The sequence below is a fragment of the Phoca vitulina genome, unplaced genomic scaffold, assembly GCF_004348235.1.
Source record: "Phoca vitulina isolate PV1807 unplaced genomic scaffold, GSC_HSeal_1.0 scaffold4, whole genome shotgun sequence".
Lineage (NCBI taxonomy): Eukaryota > Metazoa > Chordata > Mammalia > Carnivora > Phocidae > Phoca > Phoca vitulina.
The window spans coordinates 42,209,456-42,229,066 of NW_022589707.1; the positions used below are offsets into that span (position 1 = coordinate 42,209,456).

The following is a 19,611-nucleotide window of genomic DNA, read 5'->3' on the forward strand; positions in this document are numbered from 1 at the left end:
GAGGGAACTGGGAAATACATGTGGATGTAAATATCTCAACCACAGAGATGCAAACTTATAATTTTTGGGAAAAAAATTTGAGTTAGATCCTTACAAATTTTAGGTTTTCATTAACTTACCAATGTAGTTTTATTGGAGGCCATTTTTTATTGCAGACTTGAAGAGCTATTACTAGAAAAATGCATGACAGTTAAAAAGAAGTTTGCACGACACAAAAAAGGTAGCTAAACACAAGTTCTGTTTGGATTCCAACCCCCACTATGTATCGTATATTGTAAAACTTGTACTCAAATCCAGAGATGCAGATTTGAGATCCTGCGTTATTAGTGATCTATGTTTGCTAAATACATCAGTGCTCTAACCAAGTGGGTCTAGAAAACCTTATTGGGTACGCTGGTATCTGAGACAGTTTTACAAAGGAAAAAATAGCAAAATTTTTTTTCAATATAAGTCCCGTTTATGTTATACCCAGCATTTTTAAGAAAATGGCCAGATAATTTGGTTCAAATTCGACGTGATCACCCAAACAATCACAACGGTAAATTATCGTGAATTTCCCCTCTAGACCCTTTAACAGTCCAAAGAGGCGCCTATAAAACCCCAACTTGGTTTCTTGGAAACCCTCCCCCTTTCTAATCACTAGTTTAAAAACTGAAAAAGGAAAAAAACCGTATCGAGATGCTTCAGTCCCATTTCGTACCACTTTTAAAAAAACAAACCACCTCTTCTATCCGTTCCCCGTAAGCCCCACCCTGCTTAGCGAGGCCTAAACACCCGGCCCCCGCCCCCCACCCAGGAGCGCGGGCCTCGTGGTCAGCCCATCCGCCGGGAGAAACAAAGGCCGCGGCCCGGGGGCTCAAGGGCACTGCACCACCGGGCCCGCGTTGTCCCCCACCCGGCGGTAGCCACGTAACGGAGCGCCCGCCGCAGCCTCGGAACAGCGGGCCGCACTGATGCCGGAGAACGCACCGCCCTCACTGGAGGCCCAAGTCGCCGACCGAGGCCGTGAGGGGGAGGAGGGCCCCTCATCTTGATCGCGGATGGGGGAGGGGAAAAGGAAATGCGCTTTGTCTAGAAATCAGGCGGCTGTCGCCACGGCTCTCTACCCTCTCGAGAACAGTCTCGTTCTCCCCCTCCCCCACAACTAACTCCAGGCGCCGGCCCAGCGCCAGGCCAGCCGCGGGGTCTCCGCTCGACTCTCCGCTGCTTCCCGCCTGCTCCCCACTCGGGGTCGGGCGGGAAGCAGGGAATTGGGTGGGGGGGATCCCTGGGGCGCAGGTGGTATTTTAAGCACCACCACCGAGTAGAGAGAGAGGGAGAAAGAAAGACACCGACTTCACCGCCTCCGAGCTGCTCCGGGTCCCGGGTCTGCGGCGTCTCCGGCCCTGCGCGCCTCAAGCTCCAGCCACATCCGAGGAGGAGGGGGCTGGGGAGCTGCGCGCCGGGCAGCAGCTCGAGGGGGGGTGGGGGTGGTGGTGGCACCGCCCACGCCGGGCGGCCGCGAGGGGCGGGGCAGGCGGGCGCGCGCGCCCGGCGGGGGGAGGGGCCGAGCGCCGCGCCCGCCGGGAACCCGAGCCCGGGGCAGGTGGAAGGCTGCGGCGTCGCTGCACTCACCGTTCGCGGCGTGGGGCCTGGTGGTCCCCGGAGGGGAGGGAGAGGGAAGTTGAGGCGAGGACAGTAACCGATCTTCTAGACGGAGGCGTTTCTGCTTCGCAGCAGCCGCGTCTGGCGCCAAAACCGGGCTCCGCCCACTTCCTCGCCCCTATAAGTGGGTGCCTCCAAACGCTAGGGGTGAGGGAGTAAAGAGAAACTTGGATGGGGAGAATTGGGGGCTAAGAAGGAGTGCCCCTCCCAGACCACCCTCTCCAAAGACCTCTCTTGAACCCAAGGGGTCGACTCCCAAAGACGTTGGCCAGGGTTAGGTTGGTGGAGCGTGAAGTGTAACGTGTTGACTAGAAGTCGCTTCGGGTGTTTCCGGAAGGGGCCGAGTCAGTCCTCAGCGCTGGGGGGAGGATTAGGGGAGGGAAATCGCAAGGGGGAGGTTACACAGATTATTCTGGGGGGGGCGCGGGGGGGGGGGGGGGGGGGGGAGGCGCGGATTATCACAGGCTTTGCTGCAGGGACCACCTCCCGGGTTGAGGGGGCTGGACTTTAGGGCTGTGCTTTAAGCTCCTCCCGACAGCGTTAATTTCAAACTGCGCGACCGTTTCTCACCTGCCCTGCGCTAAGGCGGGGGCTGGACCCAATTCCGTGAGAGAGAAATACGCAGGACTCGAGCCTTCCGCAATTCACTGAGACCAGTTACGCAAGTGACGTCAAGCACTACTACTGGCTGCAAGGGGAGGGAGGAGTACGTACCTGGCGTAAGGAGGGCGTAGAGCGTTCCCGCCATTGGCGGCGGTTAGGGCGTTTACGCAACGGCTTGACGTAGGGGAAGACGCGTTAGTCGGGGGGAAGGTTCTAGAAAAGCGGCGGCAGCGGCTCTAGCGGCAGTAGCAGCAGCGCCGGGTCCCGTGTGGAGGTGCTCTTAGCGGTGTTGTTTCTCGAGCAGCGGCAGTTCTCACTACAGCGCCAGGACGAGTCCGGTTCGTGTTCGTCCGCGGAGATCTCTCTCATCTCGCTCGGCTGCGGGAAATCGGGCTGAAGCGACTGAGTCCGCGATGGAGGTAACGGGTTTGAAATCAATGAGTTATTGAAAAGGGCATGGCGAGGCCGTTGGCGCCTCGGTGGAAGTCGGCCACCCGCCTCCGTCTGAGAGCGGCGGTGAAATTGGGCCACTTCAAAAGCGGTTGGTTTCAGGATATTTTTGAAGAGGGTTCGTTAGCGGAGGCCTGATTGAACAGTACCTTCCCCACCCTCAGCCTGCCGGCGCCATTTCCCTTTGCTGGGGGTGGGGGATGGGGAACTTCCACATGGCGGATGCAGCCCTCGTTCGGCGAAAAGTGGGGCGCGGAGGCGGGAATTCTTACTCCCTCTTCAAAGCACGCTGATTTGGGGGCCCTGGCGTCCCCGCTTCTGAGCTTTTCGGCGGGCTTCGGATCCTCCTGAGCGAGGCTGCGGAGTTCCCCTCCCCCCTCCCCTCTCCCGGGAACCGGATTTGGCGGCCGCCATTTTCATTCCTTTCCTTCCTCGCAGCGTTTTTCTTTTCAATCTCTGGATTCTGTTAGTTTGACTACTTTATCGAAGAATAGAAGTGGTTAACTATTTTTCTTTCTTTTCGGGCTGTTTTCATGCCGTTTCGAGGTGGATTCCGAGTGTTTTGTGAGCTTGGATCTTTAAAAGTCCTGCGCACCTCGTTAGAGGCTCTTTCCTTTCCCCTCGATGAAATGGCGCCATTGCGTTCAGAAGCCACACCGAAGAGCGGGCGGGTGGGGGAGTCGGTTCCCCGGGGCTGGTTCGCACGGTTTAAGAGGAGGAGGTAAAACTACCACCCAGGGTGTCGGGCCCAGTTTTAAGTCGAGCCGTACTAAGAACATTTTGTTTTTCAGCCTCGTGGGTTTTTTTGAGTAACGGTTTTATCTGGGTCTGCGGTGATTAAAAAAGCTAGTTGAATCGCGGGAAACTTTAGAAATAAAAATTCGGAGCCATTAAGTTAGTACCGACTGTGGGTGGCAGTGGGGAAGGTGGTTGGGGGGGGTGTCGGTTTCACAATTCTTTACTTTCCTGAAGGATTTCTTTTGAACTGTAGAATTGATATTTCAGTATTTTTGCTGGGAAACAATCTTTACTGGGTAACACCAGAGGTTCTTGCGATACGGTAGAAATTAAGAGGAAAATGAAAAATGATTTTATCTTTAGCTCTTTGGTTAAAACGTGGTGCAGTGCTTCGTTACGAGTAACGGCTGGGCCACTATGTATTTGAACTTTGTCATTTGCTTTTCTCATTTCTGTTTGCTATGATGGTTGATCATTACATTGATAAGAATAAGGTCTCAAGCGAAGGGGGCCTGATTGGGTACTTTCTTTGACCTTAAGCACACTTTTAAATTAACTTTGTTTGTAATCGATAGTGGACATCGGGTAAGTTTGGAAAAAAATTGAGGTAAGTAATGAGTTTTTGCCTTTTGTTAGTGATGTGTAAAAATTATTGTAGATGATTTTTTTTAACTGCGTAATGTGGATTGTGAAAGACCGACTTAACGCTAATTAGATAAATAAGCTTAATTTAAATACCAATATGTCAAGTAATCGTCTAACGAGTTATTTGAATGTTTTAGGAGCTTGATAGTTTTTTGACCTTTGAAAATTTTTCACAATTCTGAGAACTGTGCAGGGAAAAAATCTAAATGCCTATCACTGTTTTTTGAGCTGTTCGGAAATTTCATGCATGGAGAAAGAAACCTCCGTAGAACTGAGTTAGAGAGCTGTAATATTATTTGCTTATGAAGTATTTCCTGTTGTATGGCAAATTATATTTGAGCTTTGATTTGTATTATACACTCATAGTAGTTGCTCTTGGACATTATGACCCATTCTGGTTTCTGAATATTTTAATTTTTTTTAACTTAGTTCTCTGAAAACAAAGTATAACCTGTTTTTTTCTTGACTGACAGCCGAAAATACAGGGCTGTTAATGCAAAGTACTTGCTTGGTGGTTTATAGGGCTTAAAATTTTTCAGCCCAGGTCCCCAACCCCCCTGCATAAAATTAGAGACATTTGTGTTGTGTATTTTGCCAGGTGGCCATTAAGGCCAGTACACCTGAGTTTTTGTGGGTGATTTTTTTTCTTGCTTCGATGAAGTGTAAATTGTAGTAGTACAAAACTACTGAGTAGTTAACAGTGATCATTTAAAGTTTTACGGTTTTTGAAAAGTGAGATTATAGTAAATGTTTTACTGCATTTATGGTTCAGTAATAATTCAGATTCTTTGTTTTGTAAATACCAAATATAAGTGTGCCCTCAAAAAAACCAGGTATGTTAAAAATTGTTGAAGCTCTAAATACCCACCGTTGGTAATAAAAGTCATTTGTGCCTTGGTCAAAGGAAAGAGGCAGATTTTATAAGGATATTTTGGTATTACGCATTGAATATTTGAAGTCCCCCCCCCCCCCCAGGGAGAGTTGGGGTTTGGGGAAAGAATGATTTTTTTTTTTAGTGTTTTTTTTTTTTATTGAGATACATTAGAATCACCACCAGAGGGAGCAGTAAAGAGAAAAGATGTCACTGTTTTAGACACTGAATCATGAAATGGTAAATTATGGGTTATAAGTAAAGAACGAACAGTTTTTATGTTAAAAAGCGGTGTATTTACAATGTGTATTTAAAAGCCAGTTACTTTGTTTCGGGCAAAGGATTGAATGCAAATTTTGACAAAAGTCCTTTAAGCCTTCAATGACCAAAGAATAGGTTTATTCCTTTTTCTTCATAAAGTTTTAAGATAAAGGGATGTTAAATTTATTCAAAATAATTTAATGACAAGTAAATTTAGATCAAGCATTAATGACTTTGAAACTTGTGTAGATCAGCTGGGGCAATTTTTTTTGGTGTAACACAACTAATTTGCAGTTTAACATATGGTTTAAATTTGATGTAAGTTTTTTTTTTCCCCCCAGAAAACTTTAGAAACTGTTCCTTTGGAGAGGAAAAAGGTACTCTGCCAGCAGGTCACCTCATATTTAAGAATTTAATTTCCTGCATACAAAGAGGAAATGTAAATAAAAATTGAAATGGTGTTTTCCTTTGCAGAGAGAAAAGGAACAGTTCCGTAAACTCTTTATTGGTGGCTTGAGCTTTGAAACCACAGAAGAAAGTTTGAGGAACTACTACGAGCAATGGGGAAAACTTACAGACTGTGTGGTATGTTACATAAAAGTGCCTACAGATAATTAGTCTTTCAACTGTTGGGCTACTGTGTTTAAGTTGTTGAGTAAAATATGGAGAAAATTATTTTAATGTCTGTGTTCATTGTGAGAACTGCTCGTCTTTTAAATTGCTAGTTCATAACATAAGTAATGAAATGAGGGGCTAAAGTTTCCCTTTTGGTTTTAAGGTTATGAGGGATCCTGCAAGCAAAAGATCAAGAGGATTTGGTTTTGTAACTTTTTCATCCATGGCTGAGGTTGATGCTGCCATGGCTGCAAGACCTCATTCAATTGATGGGAGAGTGGTTGAGCCAAAACGTGCTGTTGCAAGAGAGGTGAGCAAATATAACTGTACAATAAATATGAGGAATATTCTGTCCCACTGAAGATTAGACTAACATTTGAAAGAATTAAGTTTCCTATCTTTTTAAAGCTGTTAGTTTTCTATTCTTTGCTTTTTTTAGATTTACATATTTCTTTCAAAAACTGGGTTCTTAGTCGTAAGCTGATGCTTTACCTGATGCGTTATAGGATAAAAGCTATCTTTGGTACCCAGATAGTGTGCTTTAAATCATGTTTTGGTTTCTTCTGTTAAGATTTTTTTCTCCCATTATTTCAGGAATCTGGAAAACCAGGGGCTCACGTAACTGTGAAGAAGCTGTTTGTTGGTGGAATTAAAGAAGATACTGAGGAACATCATCTTAGAGATTACTTTGAGGAATATGGAAAGATCGATACCATTGAGATAATTACCGATAGGCAGTCTGGAAAGAAAAGAGGCTTTGGATTTGTTACCTTTGATGATCATGACCCTGTGGATAAGATTGTGTGTAAGTGTCTATAAGCAGTAGGTGTGTGTTTTTTAATAAGGTTTTGGGTTTGTTGATTTTATTAAAAGGTAGATTGTACAAGTTGCTTACTGATAATGTTGATATAATGGAGTGTGAACTTTTCATTGCAGTGCAGAAATATCATACCATCAATGGTCATAATGCAGAAGTAAGAAAGGCTTTGTCTAGACAAGAAATGCAGGAAGTCCAAAGTTCTAGAAGTGGAAGAGGAGGTAACTTTTAACTTCTGTTTATTTTTCTTTTTAAAACTTATTCGAATAAATGCTCGTTACTAACCTGGGCATTTACTACAGGCAACTTTGGTTTTGGAGATTCTCGTGGTGGTGGTGGAAATTTTGGACCAGGACCAGGAAGTAACTTTAGAGGAGGATCTGGTAAGTTGGGAGTTCTAAGTGTTAGAAGGGTGCATGTGCTCAATTAAAAACTGTTTGAATTAGATTCAGGAAATCCAATTTTAATTTTTTAAAGTTATTTTAAGACTTATGTAGATTGTATCTTGGTGGGATATTCTAAATTAACCAGGTAGGAAGTTATAGTTAAAAACATCTTATAAATTGTAATCCAAGATAATCAGTTGCAGAGTTCCTTTTTTAGGGTAGTCAGCTTTAAAAAAAAAAAAAGTTACATCATATTGCAACTAGCCTAAAAAATGAGTGTTGTCCCTCAATGGGAAGTGAAGATATTGTGAAGGCTTTATGTATAGGCTCTAAGAGGTCTGTATCAGTTAAATATTTTTCCTTTAGGCTTCAGATATATTTGAATTACTAATGTAATGAGGTGCCAACAGAGAAACTTGCTGCCCCCATTCAATGTCATTCTTATGCATAAATCAATGGAATCTCTTAAAATTGAGTCTTGCGAAGTCCAAGCCCTCAAATTAGACAGTTATCCTTAAAAGATTTAATTACATACACTTTTGTATTTTAAGAAGGAATAAGTAACACCACTCTTCTAGCATAAGGAGGGTGGTTCCTAATAATTTTCACTCAGACGTGCTAATAAAGCATGCGGAGGGAAGGATTGTAAGAAATTATAACTAGGGCGAACAGCGTATAATAATTTTTTTTCCTGTCTCTAACAGATGGATATGGAAGTGGTCGTGGATTTGGGGATGGCTATAATGGGTATGGAGGAGGACCTGGAGGTCAGTTTTTTCTGCATTTTAGTTTGTGACTTAAAAGATGAAAGCACTACATATTTTTGTATAGTTATATGTTTATATTAATTTTTAATGTTTTGCATTTGTAAAGGGCTTAGGTGGTAGTGGTTCAGTTATTTGGCTATTTTATAATTTGCATCTTAGTTATATATCCTTTGGAAAGTATTTTTGCTTGACAGGTGTAGGTACCAGTTGCAAAATCATTTAGGAGGATTTTAATAGAGAATTTAAAGATGCTGTCATGCTATCCCATTGTTTCTCAAGCAAAGAATTTAATCCAGGTGTATTCTGTATGCTGTTTTCCTGAAAAACAGACCACTAGATGTGATCATGGTCAACATGTAAGGGGAAGGATATATAAAATCAATGGTTACCTTAAAATTAGTCCCTTACCAAGATAAGTTCCCTAGGGTAATCTGTTAAAAAAAAAAAAGTAACTGAAAGAACTTCCTAAAATACACAATTGTACAATTGTATTCTTGGGACCAGCTAAAGTTGTGAGCCACTGTTCCATAACAAGTGATGTATTAGATGTGTTCTTTTGGAGCACAGAAAAGTTCATACTTAGAAAAATCCTAATAAGAATGGGATACTAAAAACTGAGCTAGTAATAGGAAAAACTGGTTTTGCCACTCCTTAAGTATGATTATAAGTTAATCCTATATCCTATTTCAGTTTTGTTTGAAATCCAAATACTAATTAGGTATTATGAGAAAGAATAAGGTCTTGTATTTCAATAATTGGAGACTGCCATTTTAAGTTTTTGAATTACATGCAAGTTTGCTAATTTCTGGTCCTCCCCCCATTTCTACTCAGAAGAAGGGTGTAGTGGGCATATTATTTAAGAGACATGGGAATTTATGGGGAAATAACCTTTGCAACTTAATCTTTTGGACCAGTAGGGGTGTGTGGCTTTTTTTTGTCCTGCTACCCTATGCCTCTTGTCTGCCCCCACAATCCTTACGCAAAATATAAATGTTTCAAGATATCTTCAAGAGAATCTTTAATATTTTTGCTGTCGGGAGAGCTGTGGCATTGCAAGTATTTGTCTCTGTAAAGGTCTTTATCCAGTTTGTTAACAGGTGCTCCCTGCCCCTAAATGTTTACCAAGGATACGTACTCTATTCTGCCCTTGAGGCTGTTAAGGAAGAGATTTCATAGAATAAATATTTTGTTTATAAGAGTGTGTTTTGGAAAGCTGGAAATGGGTGTGATAAGACAGTTCAAATGCCATTGAAAATATTAAGTAATTACTTAAAGGCTTATTTTATAATAGGTGGCAATTTTGGAGGTAGCCCTGGTTATGGAGGAGGAAGAGGAGGATATGGTGGTGGAGGACCTGGATATGGCAACCAGGGTGGGGGCTACGGAGGTGGTTATGACAACTATGGAGGAGGTAATAAATTCACCTGCAACCTTTATGTGGGAATTTGGATTGGAATTAATGACTTTTAACACGAGATTTTGCATTTCAATGTTGTCAATAGTTGTCTTAAAAAAAAAAACTGTAGAGTTGTAGATAGGTGTCTTGCGTTTATTCTGATGATTGTTTTTATGGGAGATTTGTCCTAAATATGCTTACCGTGTTTCACTGGTTTAATGCTTGAATATGTTATTTTGGAAGTTATTGTGCAAAACCTATTCCAATTTTTTCACAGGAAATTATGGAAGTGGAAATTACAATGATTTTGGAAATTATAACCAGCAACCTTCTAACTATGGTCCAATGAAGAGTGGAAACTTTGGTGGTAGCAGGAACATGGGGGGACCATATGGTGGAGGTAATTTATTAGATTGTTTAAATTTTGTGATTAAAGAATACTCTTTCATGACTTTAAGAATGGAAGACCTCCTGACTGCTAGTTTAATACTTCCATTGTAATTCAGTGTTAATTGAAATGGTGGGGATATTCAGTGGTATAAAATATTTAGGACTTGGGAAAGTAAGACATTTCAGGTGGGGATCTTTTTCCTTGGCTAATTATTTCCTTAAAAAAAAAGCCAAAGAAGATTGAGCACATTGCAAGGTGTATAAAGTTCTAGGAATTCTCTTTTAAAGTTAATTGAATAAAAACTTGGGATTATTTACTAAAAGTATTATTTGTTTAAGGTCTTGAGAAAGTTTGTAGTAGTACTAAATCAATGTTTTTATGCCTCTTCTGTTTGCTTTACGTTTTTTTAACTCTGTACTGACTCCAATGATTGTGGTAGACAACCCTATAAAGGAATAGCAGCAGTAAAATGTTTTCAAGTGTAAAGGGCAAAATTAAACTTTTGGTGAGTCTGGATAATTGATCTCCCAAGTAGGTTAATTATAAGCAAATAACAGGTTATGAGCTGTGTGTTTCAATGAGTGTAGGTCTATAAAATAGAAATTAGCTATAGATAGTATTAGGCTTATTATGGAAAATGGAAGTAAGTTTGCTTTCTCTTGCTGTTTCAATGATTCTAGGAAACTATGGTCCTGGAGGCAGTGGAGGAAGTGGGGGTTATGGAGGGAGAAGCCGATATTGAGCTTCTTCCTATTTGCCATGGGTAAGTAGCTTTTGAGTTTTACATTATTATTGTCTTGGGAGATCTAGCTGCCAGGAGTAAAAGCTTTTTAGGATCATGTTATCTTTCCTTAAAATCTGGTTAGATGGATAATTTCATAACCTATTTTTTTTTTACTCTTTACTTCTGTTGAAACAGGCTTCACTGTATAAATAGGAGAGGATGAGAGCCCAGAGGTAACAGAACAGCTTCAGGTTATCGAAATAACAATGTTAAGGAAACTCTTATCTCAGTCATGCATAAATATGCAGTGATATGGCAGAAGACACCAGAGCAGATGCAGAGAGCCATTTTGTGAATGGATTGGATTATTTAATAACATTACCTTACTGTGGAGGAAGGATTGTAAAAAAAAAAAAAAAAATGCCTTTGAGACAGTTTCTTAGCTTTTTAATTGTTGTTTCTTTCTAGTGGTCTTTGTAAGAGTGTAGAAGCATTCCTTCTTTGATAATGTTAAATTTGTAAGTTTCAGGTGACATGTGAAACCTTTTTTAAGATTTTTCTCAAAGTTTTGAAAAGCTATTAGCCAGGATCATGGTGTAATAAGACATAACGTTTTTCCTTTAAAAAAATTTAAGTGCGTGTGTAGAGTTAAGAAGCTGTTGTACATTTATGATTTAATAAAATAATTCTAAAGGAAATTGTGTAATTATAGACTTTTTATTTTAAATAAGTTAAGGAGTGGGTAGTATAATTAAGGTCCATTGCAAAGCTGTTGTTATATTTGTGTAAGATAAATGCTGGTCAGATATAAGTGTGTTGTCTGCAATTCATCAGGATTAAATTATCTAGATAACTTAAGGGATATCTCTGCAAAGAGAAACACCTTTTTAGATCTTTTAGATGCTGCTTCTTCAATGCAAGGAAAGGAAATAACCCCAGCGAGGTACTCTTCAGGGATACAGGTCTAGTACAAGAGAACTCTTGACGGCTACTAAGTTCAGCCAGTCTTAAAAAACTGTGCTGTTTCTACAAAGCTTTAACTACAGTAGTTTATAAGGATGACAACGAAAGCTGAGGGTGTAGAGCAAAATAGTTCTAAGCTTCAGTTAAACTTCTTTAGGTAAGATCTTATTTACTTTTCCTTTCTTAATTTTCCTCCCCAAAAGATAAACTAATACTACTCTTCAATGGCCTTTCAGTATAGTGGTTCTTACGTAGTTTAACATAGCTATAAATTTGAGTTTAACAATTTATAAACTCAAGAGAATAATCTTATAAACCCTGTTTTCCAATCTGTCATTTACTTAAATTATTTTGGTTGTTTTTTTCCCCCCTTTTTTTCCTTCTTTCCCACCCCCCTCCCCCCCTCTATGAAGATTCAGGTGCTTAACATATCATTTTTTTCCCTGCTGGAATTTTAGCATTGATATGAACCATGGACAAGTATATTCTGCTGCCACAAAGACTGTAAAGTGCTTCATTTCAACAGCTGAGGCGCAAGCCAAGTGATCATTAATAAAGCTTTTCTTGGTTCCTTCAGTGGTGTTGGTAGTAAAATGGTAGGTAAAAGTTAGGCTGCAAGTTGAATAAATCATGAAATTACCCATCATTACACCCTTGTGTATTCACGTTTCTTGGATCAAGCATTTTGAGTGAACCTAGTGGTTTTTATTAAAAATAAAGACATTTTGTTCTTCTGTTATATGGTTGTTCTAGTTTTACATGCTTATCAGGATCAGGTTCAGGAGAAGGTAGGGTAAAATGGTTGAAACTATTTCCAGATGATAGTTTATACTTACAAATAAAGTGTCTACATTATAAATCCTGTATGTATCCAGTACTAAATATTTGGGTTTAAATGTGGTAATTCTTTCCCAACCCCGTACCTTATAGGAGAGATGTAGGTTGGCTGCTGAAATTCTTAAATGTCATCAGTTTGATTTGCCTGGCTTTATTGCCTTTTCAGGAATGTGATAATCAGGGCATATTCTACTGTATGCACCAGTGAGTCTTCTTTGATCCTAAGACCACCACTGAAGTTATTTAGGTTCTTTGGACAAACATGATAAACTTCTTCAGATACTTTTTTTTTCCTTTGGCAGGAAGGTGTCTTGCTGCAGGTAACTAATGAAGAAGTGGTCAACCACAGAGTCTTCAAGAAATAAGAAATTCTGTACCATCTGAAAGTAGTTCTTGTTGGTGCCTTCATTTAAAAAAAAAAAGCACTTTAAGTTTAAAGGGAAATGTTTTCTGATAAAATACAAACTTCATTTAGTACAGGTTCTTAATATAAAACAATTACAAATTGAGTATTGTTTGTAAGAGTAACATCAAGTAAGCTAGAGAGAAATGTATCATGTTTTAAACTAGGTTTTGTGAGTAGACAGATAAAAATTCTATTTTAAATATAAAGTTTATAAAATAAACACTTTTGTATTCAAATACTTGGTGTAATGTTTACACATAAAATGTGTGAATCTTGTTCTATAAACATTCAGTTGTCTAAAAGATTGCCATCCCCTAGATTTTTAAAGCAGTTTCACAAAGCTATGCATATTGCCGTTTTTCTTTCAGTATTGATAGTCAAATAAGAAAAGCATTGTGGACATTATTGGCTGTCCCTAATAAAATGCCATTCTTTATATACTGTACATTCAGCGTTTGAATACTGCTCTAGTTTTCTGGCTTAACTTGTATGTTTAACATTGCTGGTGGAGTTGTTGAAAGTATTTTAAACAGTGGTCCCAATTAAGTGACTGCAAAGCACTGAGTCTGTCATGGTAGCTTCTTAAATGTCAATTACCTTTATATGCCTTTTAACTGAGTTTCAGTGGTTGTCTTTTTAAAGGTTTAAATATGGTGGAGAGAATTTAACAAGCAGTGGCTTTCATGTGTATATTTACCTGAAACAATGAAAGATAACAGGAAAGATACACAGTAAAGTTGATATAATAACTTTTTTTTGTTTTGATAATGAGGTATCTCACAGGTAAGTCAAACTGATGGTTAAGAGAAGATGAGCTAAGCTGTTACTTGCTTAAAGTATAGATGCGTCCATCCATCATCTGTAAACTTAAAGAGTACTTGAAAATAAGGTAAATATTTGAAGGTTTTAAAAATGCGGCTCTACCAAGAACTCGAACTTAAAGGAGGTAAATCAAGTTGGTGTATGACAACACACCCTGAAGTATGCAACCCTTAATCAGGACAAATTTTAAGAAAATTCAGTACACAATAGGCTGAAATGAACTGGCTTATTGCAACTAAGGTAATGTTGAATAATCAACCATAGGCATTTCCCTTGTGTGTTGTATATTGAGCTGTTAATTTCTATTAGAACTTCAGATTTAAGGTAGTTTTTAAGTTTTCTAAACGAAGGAAATAACATTTTTTCGCATATATTGCTGCATTGTATCACTACATCAGGCTTAACCTTTAATCTCAATACTTAGCAATTTGGAGCAACAATGAATTTGTTACTTTACATAGTATTTGCAGGTCAACAACTTGAAAACTTAGAGCTGTGTGATTTTTGCTGAAGCTCAAGGTTGCAGTTAGGAAAAACTTCACTAGGGCATGCTGACAGGGTTGGCAAGTTGGGGCTGGCTATTTCCTTTCCCTATACTGAGCTTTTGGAGCAATCAAAACCCAACAGAGTCAACGTTTGGAAGTAGTACTTTGTATTATAATGGTCACATCGTGGATGGAAGGGGTTTACTTCTAGGATTACTGAGAACCTAGCATCATTGGGAGCCATATTGAGGGCTGGCTTCCACATTAGAGAATGTTAATCTACTGGAAGTTTCTGAAACTGGTTCATTCTGTCGCGTGTAAGGTTTTAAATAACTGGTGTATGGATACAAGCTAAGATGGTCTAAAAGGGATAACTTTGTACTAAGTGTTTAGAGTACTGAGTTAATTTAAGGAAACTTTAAAAGAATACTCTCAGTAATGACATTTACTAGTTCACAAGTGTGGGTTCCTTTCCAAAAAGATACAAAACATCCCAATATACTAAAAACAGATATATTCTTGGCAAAATTTTATGTAAATCTGATCTTTCGAGCTTTGGAATGACTGCCTGGGTGGTTGATAGACCCCATTCAGTTTTAGTAACACACCACTGTTGACTACTGCGCCGATCACATAGATGTAAGAGGTTTTTTTGTGACTGGGCAAACTAGTGAGGTGAGTAGACTACCCAAGAAAGGGGCAAATTCATTTCTTTGAATTATAGAAGGGGGAAAGATTAAGACTGATCCCAACTATAAAAAGGTTTTAAGTCCTGATACATGCACTATGTAGGCTGACATTCTGTTCTGGGGCTTGGATGTGTGCAAATTGGGTTTTCTGACTGCTATATTCCAAAGGTCCTTGCTGAACTGAAGCCAGCCTTTAGAGGGATCCAAATATCCAGACATTATTTAGTACATGTTGCATGGAGATCATACACAACTTGAAAATCTAATTTCACCTGTAAGGTGGTTCAACATGGATACCTGTTGATGGTTACTTGTGAAATTTGAAGGCTTTATTCGGAAAAGGACAAATGAGATGCTGAGAATCTGGCTGACCAACCAGATTTCTTTAACTTTATAATTGGAGGAATGACTGCAGGATTAACAGTTATTTTCCATAGGTAAAGAAAGTAAGACTAGTTTCCTGTTGGGACCAATTCAAACTGGGATGTAAATTTGGGCCTTTCCGCTGCAGATGCAGGAGTGGGGGGGGGGTACCCACCAGAAAATGTAAAAGCAGCTAAGGGTTAATTAGTTGCCTAAGAGTAAGGATTACTGATCTCAGCTGTCTTAAGTCTTACTGATCCCCTTGAAATTTGCATTTGTAAACCCTATACCAAATAGTTGGGAACACACTGGGGGTATGAGGACACATGCCCCTCCCTTGAAACCTTGTTTTGATAAAGCTTCTCAGTAACAACAGTCTGGACTGCATAACCATGTCTTACACAGCTAAGTGAGCAGTTTGGTTCAAGTTCTACCAAGCAAAGTGCATACAGCTTCAGTGAGAAGTTTCTGAGATTCTGAACATGGTCAGTTTCTACAATCTGAAGCTGAATAGATCAGATTTCTCCTTTTCTGTAACCTTTCTGAACTCCAGGAAAAACTACATTTTAAGACCACTAGCTAGTAGAACATTTCAGTCATCCTTCGGGTGTCCATTACATTCCTAATGTGCAAGGGCATTTAGACTAAAATCTTGGCAGTGGGATTTCCACTGCCGAAACTGGTATGAGAGAGTAAGCAGCCGAGGTTTACATGCTTCGAGGCCAGATTTTTCTTTGGAAGTTTGGTGCATTTACCTTTGGTCACAATGCACCAAATACCTTCCCAGATTCAAACTATTTTAAGCTTTGGTTACTGTGAATGTCAAAATTTTAAGTCCCTGTTCTTAGGTCCCTATTTATCCATGTTTGATCCTTTGGTGTATACTTCCATTGTGGTGCTTGATATTTTCAGGGATTTGAGGATAATGCACCGTCACAAGTGTTAACAATTGGGTGGATAAGGCTACTTGTAGGTAGGTAGTACTGTGGAAGTTTAAATTGTAGATCTGAAGTAATTTCTGGGCACTACAAAACTGACTAGAGTAACTGTCTAAAAGCATTTTGTTGAAAGTCTAGTCTTGAAATAACCTACCTAGGTTCAGTTTAAAAGCGTTAAAAATCTAGACTCTGAAACCACTGCATTTCTCTAAACCAAGGTGGTACTCCTGTGATATCCTTTGGTAGATCATTATGACAACACTGACTACTAATTTTAATGTTGCCAAACCTTGAACATTTCAGAAAATTATCCAGGTTGCTGTTGCAATAAGCTCATTGAGCTTTCATTTAGTTCATTTTCAAATTCACTTACTCTGTTTTTGCCTTTTTTAAGCATTTAAGAGTCTTTCATGTGGTTCCAATTATTCCAGGTTTTATTTGGTTGTAAAGCCCATACTCTACTGACTTCCCCTTTCCCCTACTGTTGGCTTGTGTTGCTTGGAACGTTTTCACATTAAGTTATGTTGAGGCCTTTTGGGGGAGAGGTCCACGTTACAGATGTGCAGGCATTTCTACAGGCTGGCTGAACTTGCTAGGTAGTTCTTTCTCTATATGCAAGTAGCTGTGTCTACTTAAAAGAGGCATAAACCTGTGTGAAGGTCTTTGTCCTTAGACAATGTCTAATGTTTTGAAGCCCCAATTTTGTTCCTTGGCACCTTGGTTTAGAAGTTGGGTAAGTTTGAAGGTGTGACTGGCCTAAGTCTGATCAATTTTTGTGCAATACTAAAACCCACACTGTGCTGCCCTGTTGGCTGCGTGTATCACCTGTATAGCTGAATGTGGGTTTTGTGGAGAAAAAGATGCAAGATAAATATGGTTAGAATTTCTATATAAGAAATTTTTATAAATTCAAATATAAAATTTGTTTGCACAGAAAGTTGTAATTTAAGTATTCATTGAAAGATAAAATAGCTTTTGTAAGACTCCATATATTCAGTGCTAAAATACTTAAAGCTAAAAGCTACATTATGTTGCATTTCAAGTCACAAAAACCAAAATGCTTAAAATTTACATCCAGTGTTTGCTCTTTGAAGTGACCATCTTACTGGGGGCGGGGGCGGAAATGGTAACCAAGTGACTGGACTGTCCTGTTAGGAGTCCTGCATATAATGCAGTCGGCTTCATGAAAAGTTGTGGCTTCCCCAAAACTAACCACAAATTTGTCCAAAAGCTTCAAAATGTAGCCCTGAGTGATTCAAGTAGCAGTAGTAAAAGATACTGGAGCCAAACTTTTGAAGCAGTTTCAATGGTTTGTGGCCATGTATCCGTTTGATACCTTATACATCTTAATGGAATCTGTCTTCAGTTTCCTCACTTTCTTTTTCCCTTACGGTTTTCCTTTTTGTGGCCTGAGCTCACCAGTTCCTTAGGTACAATCAAAACACTTCCATCTTGGCTGCACTGTAGAACATACTGGTTTGGATTGACTGGCCTACCATCATCATCTCTTAACCTACTAAAAATATCATGATAAAGATCATGCAGTTTTTGTCTCATTGTGTTAATAGCTTTGTTATACTGGGCTCTTTCTCTCTTAAGGATTTCTTTCTTGGCTTGCAAGTTACATAAATCATCTTCAAGATTCAGAATTATGTCCAGTTTGCGTTTACGACAGTTTTGAGCAGCAACTTTATTTTTCCCTCTTCTTCTGATATCACGGATGAGTGACACTTGTAAATCTGTCAGGTAGTGCCTGCTTAGCATGTTGTTGAAAGAATCAACGGGCATACGGACAATTTCATCTACAGAAAAAGGGATATGCAGAGCCTTAGCACGCCGCTCATCACGGCTTAAGTTTCTGTCTGTGTCATTGAGGTACTTACTTACTTTCTCTGACTTCCCATGCCATGAAAAAGATCTAGAAGTGGAATCTAGAGCACTTGGCTGTAGGTGGTAAGTGTGGTTATGATAAATGTGTTGAAATGCAAGGTCCCCATGAAAACCAGTATCACTCCTATGGTCCATGTGACAAAGCTTACTGGGCTCTGGGTAGTACCCTCCTACAGCTCCTTCCAAGTCATGGTGGGAAAGAGGTTCAAGGTCACTACTACAACCTGTAGCACCTTCACACACAGACCGAGAGGAATTAGACTTGGTGACAGAGGTACTATTGTGGCTTGAATTTAAGGAAAGCCCAGAATCTGAATCTGGTTCTTCAAAAAGCTGAGACACTTCCATTGGATCAAAACCTTCTGTGGCCAAAGACATTAAATTTATCTCATCAAATATGTTTATATCGAGGTCATGTAGAAGATCTTGACTTGTTAGATTCCTCATCTGATTGCCAACAAGGGGAAGAAATCCTGTCAGATTAGTTCCAGGAAGGGTCTGTTCAGGATTGGTAGTATGAGAATTTAACTGCAGAAATGGTTCTTGTGGTTGTGAAGTCCTTGCTACTGGTTCTCTTCTAAATGTATTGTCAGGACACAGCAACATGGCCTCATGGAGATTCACATCGTGACTTATAGCTTGGCTAAAGTTTACGTTATGTGTTGAAGAATTCATGCCATCATTGATACTTCCTGGAAAAATATTTCCAAGGGAGATGCCCTGAGAAGGGAAAAAAAGCATTTTAAATACACAACCTTATTTCAGTAGCAGTTCTAGTAACAATAGAGCGCACTCTCCTCTTTTGTCAGTTCCTCTATATGGTTACCTATGAATCAATCACTTACTAAACCTAGACAAATACAATATGCAATGTGAGCCCAAATCTGAATGATGCCGTATTTGGGGAAAGATTTTTTTGTATATACTGGAAATTCAGAAAGTTTGATTCAGTTAATATAAAAGTTGGTCTTGCTATTAATTCTAATATTGCTTTATAGATACAAACAATCAACCTAGCTGTTAAGCTTTAAATCCACATTGAAGTCTCTGGGCAAGGTGGGTGGGTACTCTGGTTTTCGGGGTTTTTTTTTTGTTTTTTAAAGTAAATCAGACCAGCATAGTAAGAGTATGGTCAAGACATAAATGCTACCAGAAAAATTATGCCTTAGTTTGTCAAATGTTTACTGTTGTTTTGTTTTTCATTTATCAACAGCACGAACAGGGGAGGAGGGACAGAAGGAGAGGGAGAAGCAGGCTCAGGGAGCCTGATGCGGGGCTCGATTCCAGGACCTTGGGATCGTGACCAGAGCCAAAGGCAGAGGCTTAGCCGACTGAGCCACCCAGGCGCCCTTATTTACTGTCGTTTTGATTCAGTGAATCCTAAATTTAACTATATCCTTGTGATCATTTAGGAGGAGGAACAGTATACATATTTGGTTAATTCTCTAAAATTGAAGTAGTTCTATAAAAAGTAATCCTAAATCTGTGCACTTATATAATGCAGTACTGTTACAGAACTATTATTCTATGTCATAAACTGTGTCATCCCATTAAAGAGGTTAAACATATTCACGATCAGTGCACATTTTCCTACAAAGATAAAAACCAAGGTTCCAGTTACCTCCAGTGAATTTTCAGGCTGTGATGAAAGCATCTGAAATAAGTCTTCCAGAGAGAAAGCTGTTTCTGTCCCATTTAGAGATCTCTAGAAAAAAATGTAAGGTGCACCATTAAATTAAAAGGCAGAGGAGGTTGCTTGGGGCTTTAGGCTTAATCTTGATAACCAGGTCTTTTCTCCATTCTGGATTTTTTATCCCTATTTTGGAATTTTTAAATTCCTCTTTCAGTATTTCCCCCCCCCCCCCATTCTTGCCCTAACCATCTTTCATATTTTTGGCTAGTATTCTTCG

General features: G+C 39.8%; 3 protein-coding genes across 11 annotated transcripts in view; 1 reads left to right on the forward strand and 2 right to left on the reverse strand.

The window, feature by feature from the left end:
* CBX3 (chromobox 3) overlaps positions 1-1,708 on the reverse strand; it is an 11,168-nt gene extending 9,460 nt beyond the window's left edge. The window contains exons 1-2 of one of the 3 annotated variants that reach the window (XM_032401899.1): positions 1,615-1,708; positions 120-171 (exon numbers count right to left, since the gene is read on the reverse strand). In XM_032401899.1, the coding sequence (XP_032257790.1) occupies positions 120-143 (24 nt within the window). In that variant the 5' untranslated portion in view covers positions 144-171; positions 1,615-1,708. Of the gene's footprint in view, positions 1-119; positions 172-1,335; positions 1,475-1,614 lie in introns of those variants that run through there. The other 2 variants (XM_032401898.1, XM_032401900.1) reach the window with 2 other exon arrangements.
* HNRNPA2B1 (heterogeneous nuclear ribonucleoprotein A2/B1) lies at positions 1,630-12,947 on the forward strand. Of its 7 annotated transcripts, XR_004299045.1 has the most exons (14): positions 2,468-2,666; positions 5,554-5,589; positions 5,687-5,797; positions 5,991-6,137; positions 6,422-6,632; positions 6,764-6,865; positions 6,947-7,027; positions 7,735-7,797; positions 9,089-9,208; positions 9,471-9,593; positions 10,265-10,347; positions 10,504-11,428; positions 11,730-11,867; positions 12,411-12,743. XR_004299045.1 is itself a non-coding variant. In XM_032401895.1 (12 exons), the coding sequence occupies exons 1-11, from the start codon at positions 2,661-2,663 to the stop codon at positions 10,324-10,326; spliced, it is 1,062 nt and encodes a 353-aa protein (XP_032257786.1). In that variant the 5' UTR covers positions 2,467-2,660; the 3' UTR covers positions 10,327-10,347; positions 11,730-12,947. The 7 variants fall into 7 exon arrangements, 3 of the variants coding, with proteins under 3 accessions (XP_032257788.1, XP_032257786.1, XP_032257787.1); XR_004299046.1 differs by having other exon boundaries at positions 2,467-2,666; positions 11,200-11,428; positions 11,730-12,947; XR_004299047.1 differs by lacking the exon at positions 10,504-11,428 and having other exon boundaries at positions 2,467-2,666.
* A 1,810-nt stretch (positions 12,948-14,757) lies between these two features.
* The window catches only part of NFE2L3 (nuclear factor, erythroid 2 like 3), a 28,736-nt gene continuing 23,882 nt past the window's right edge, over positions 14,758-19,611 (reverse strand). The window contains exons 3-4 of the mRNA XM_032401893.1: positions 19,323-19,406; positions 14,758-18,421 (exon numbers count right to left, since the gene is read on the reverse strand). Coding sequence (XP_032257784.1) covers positions 17,183-18,421; positions 19,323-19,406 — 1,323 coding nt within the window. The 3' untranslated portion in view covers positions 14,758-17,182. The remainder of the gene's footprint in view (positions 18,422-19,322; positions 19,407-19,611) is intronic.

Coding starts and splice junctions, on each gene's coding strand:
- HNRNPA2B1 (XM_032401895.1), top strand. Junction 6,866..6,946: donor TTCTAGAAGTGGAAGAGGAG/GTAACTTTTAAC, acceptor CATTTACTACAG/GCAACTTTGGTTTTGGAGAT. Junction 7,028..7,734: donor TAACTTTAGAGGAGGATCTG/GTAAGTTGGGAG, acceptor TGTCTCTAACAG/ATGGATATGGAAGTGGTCGT.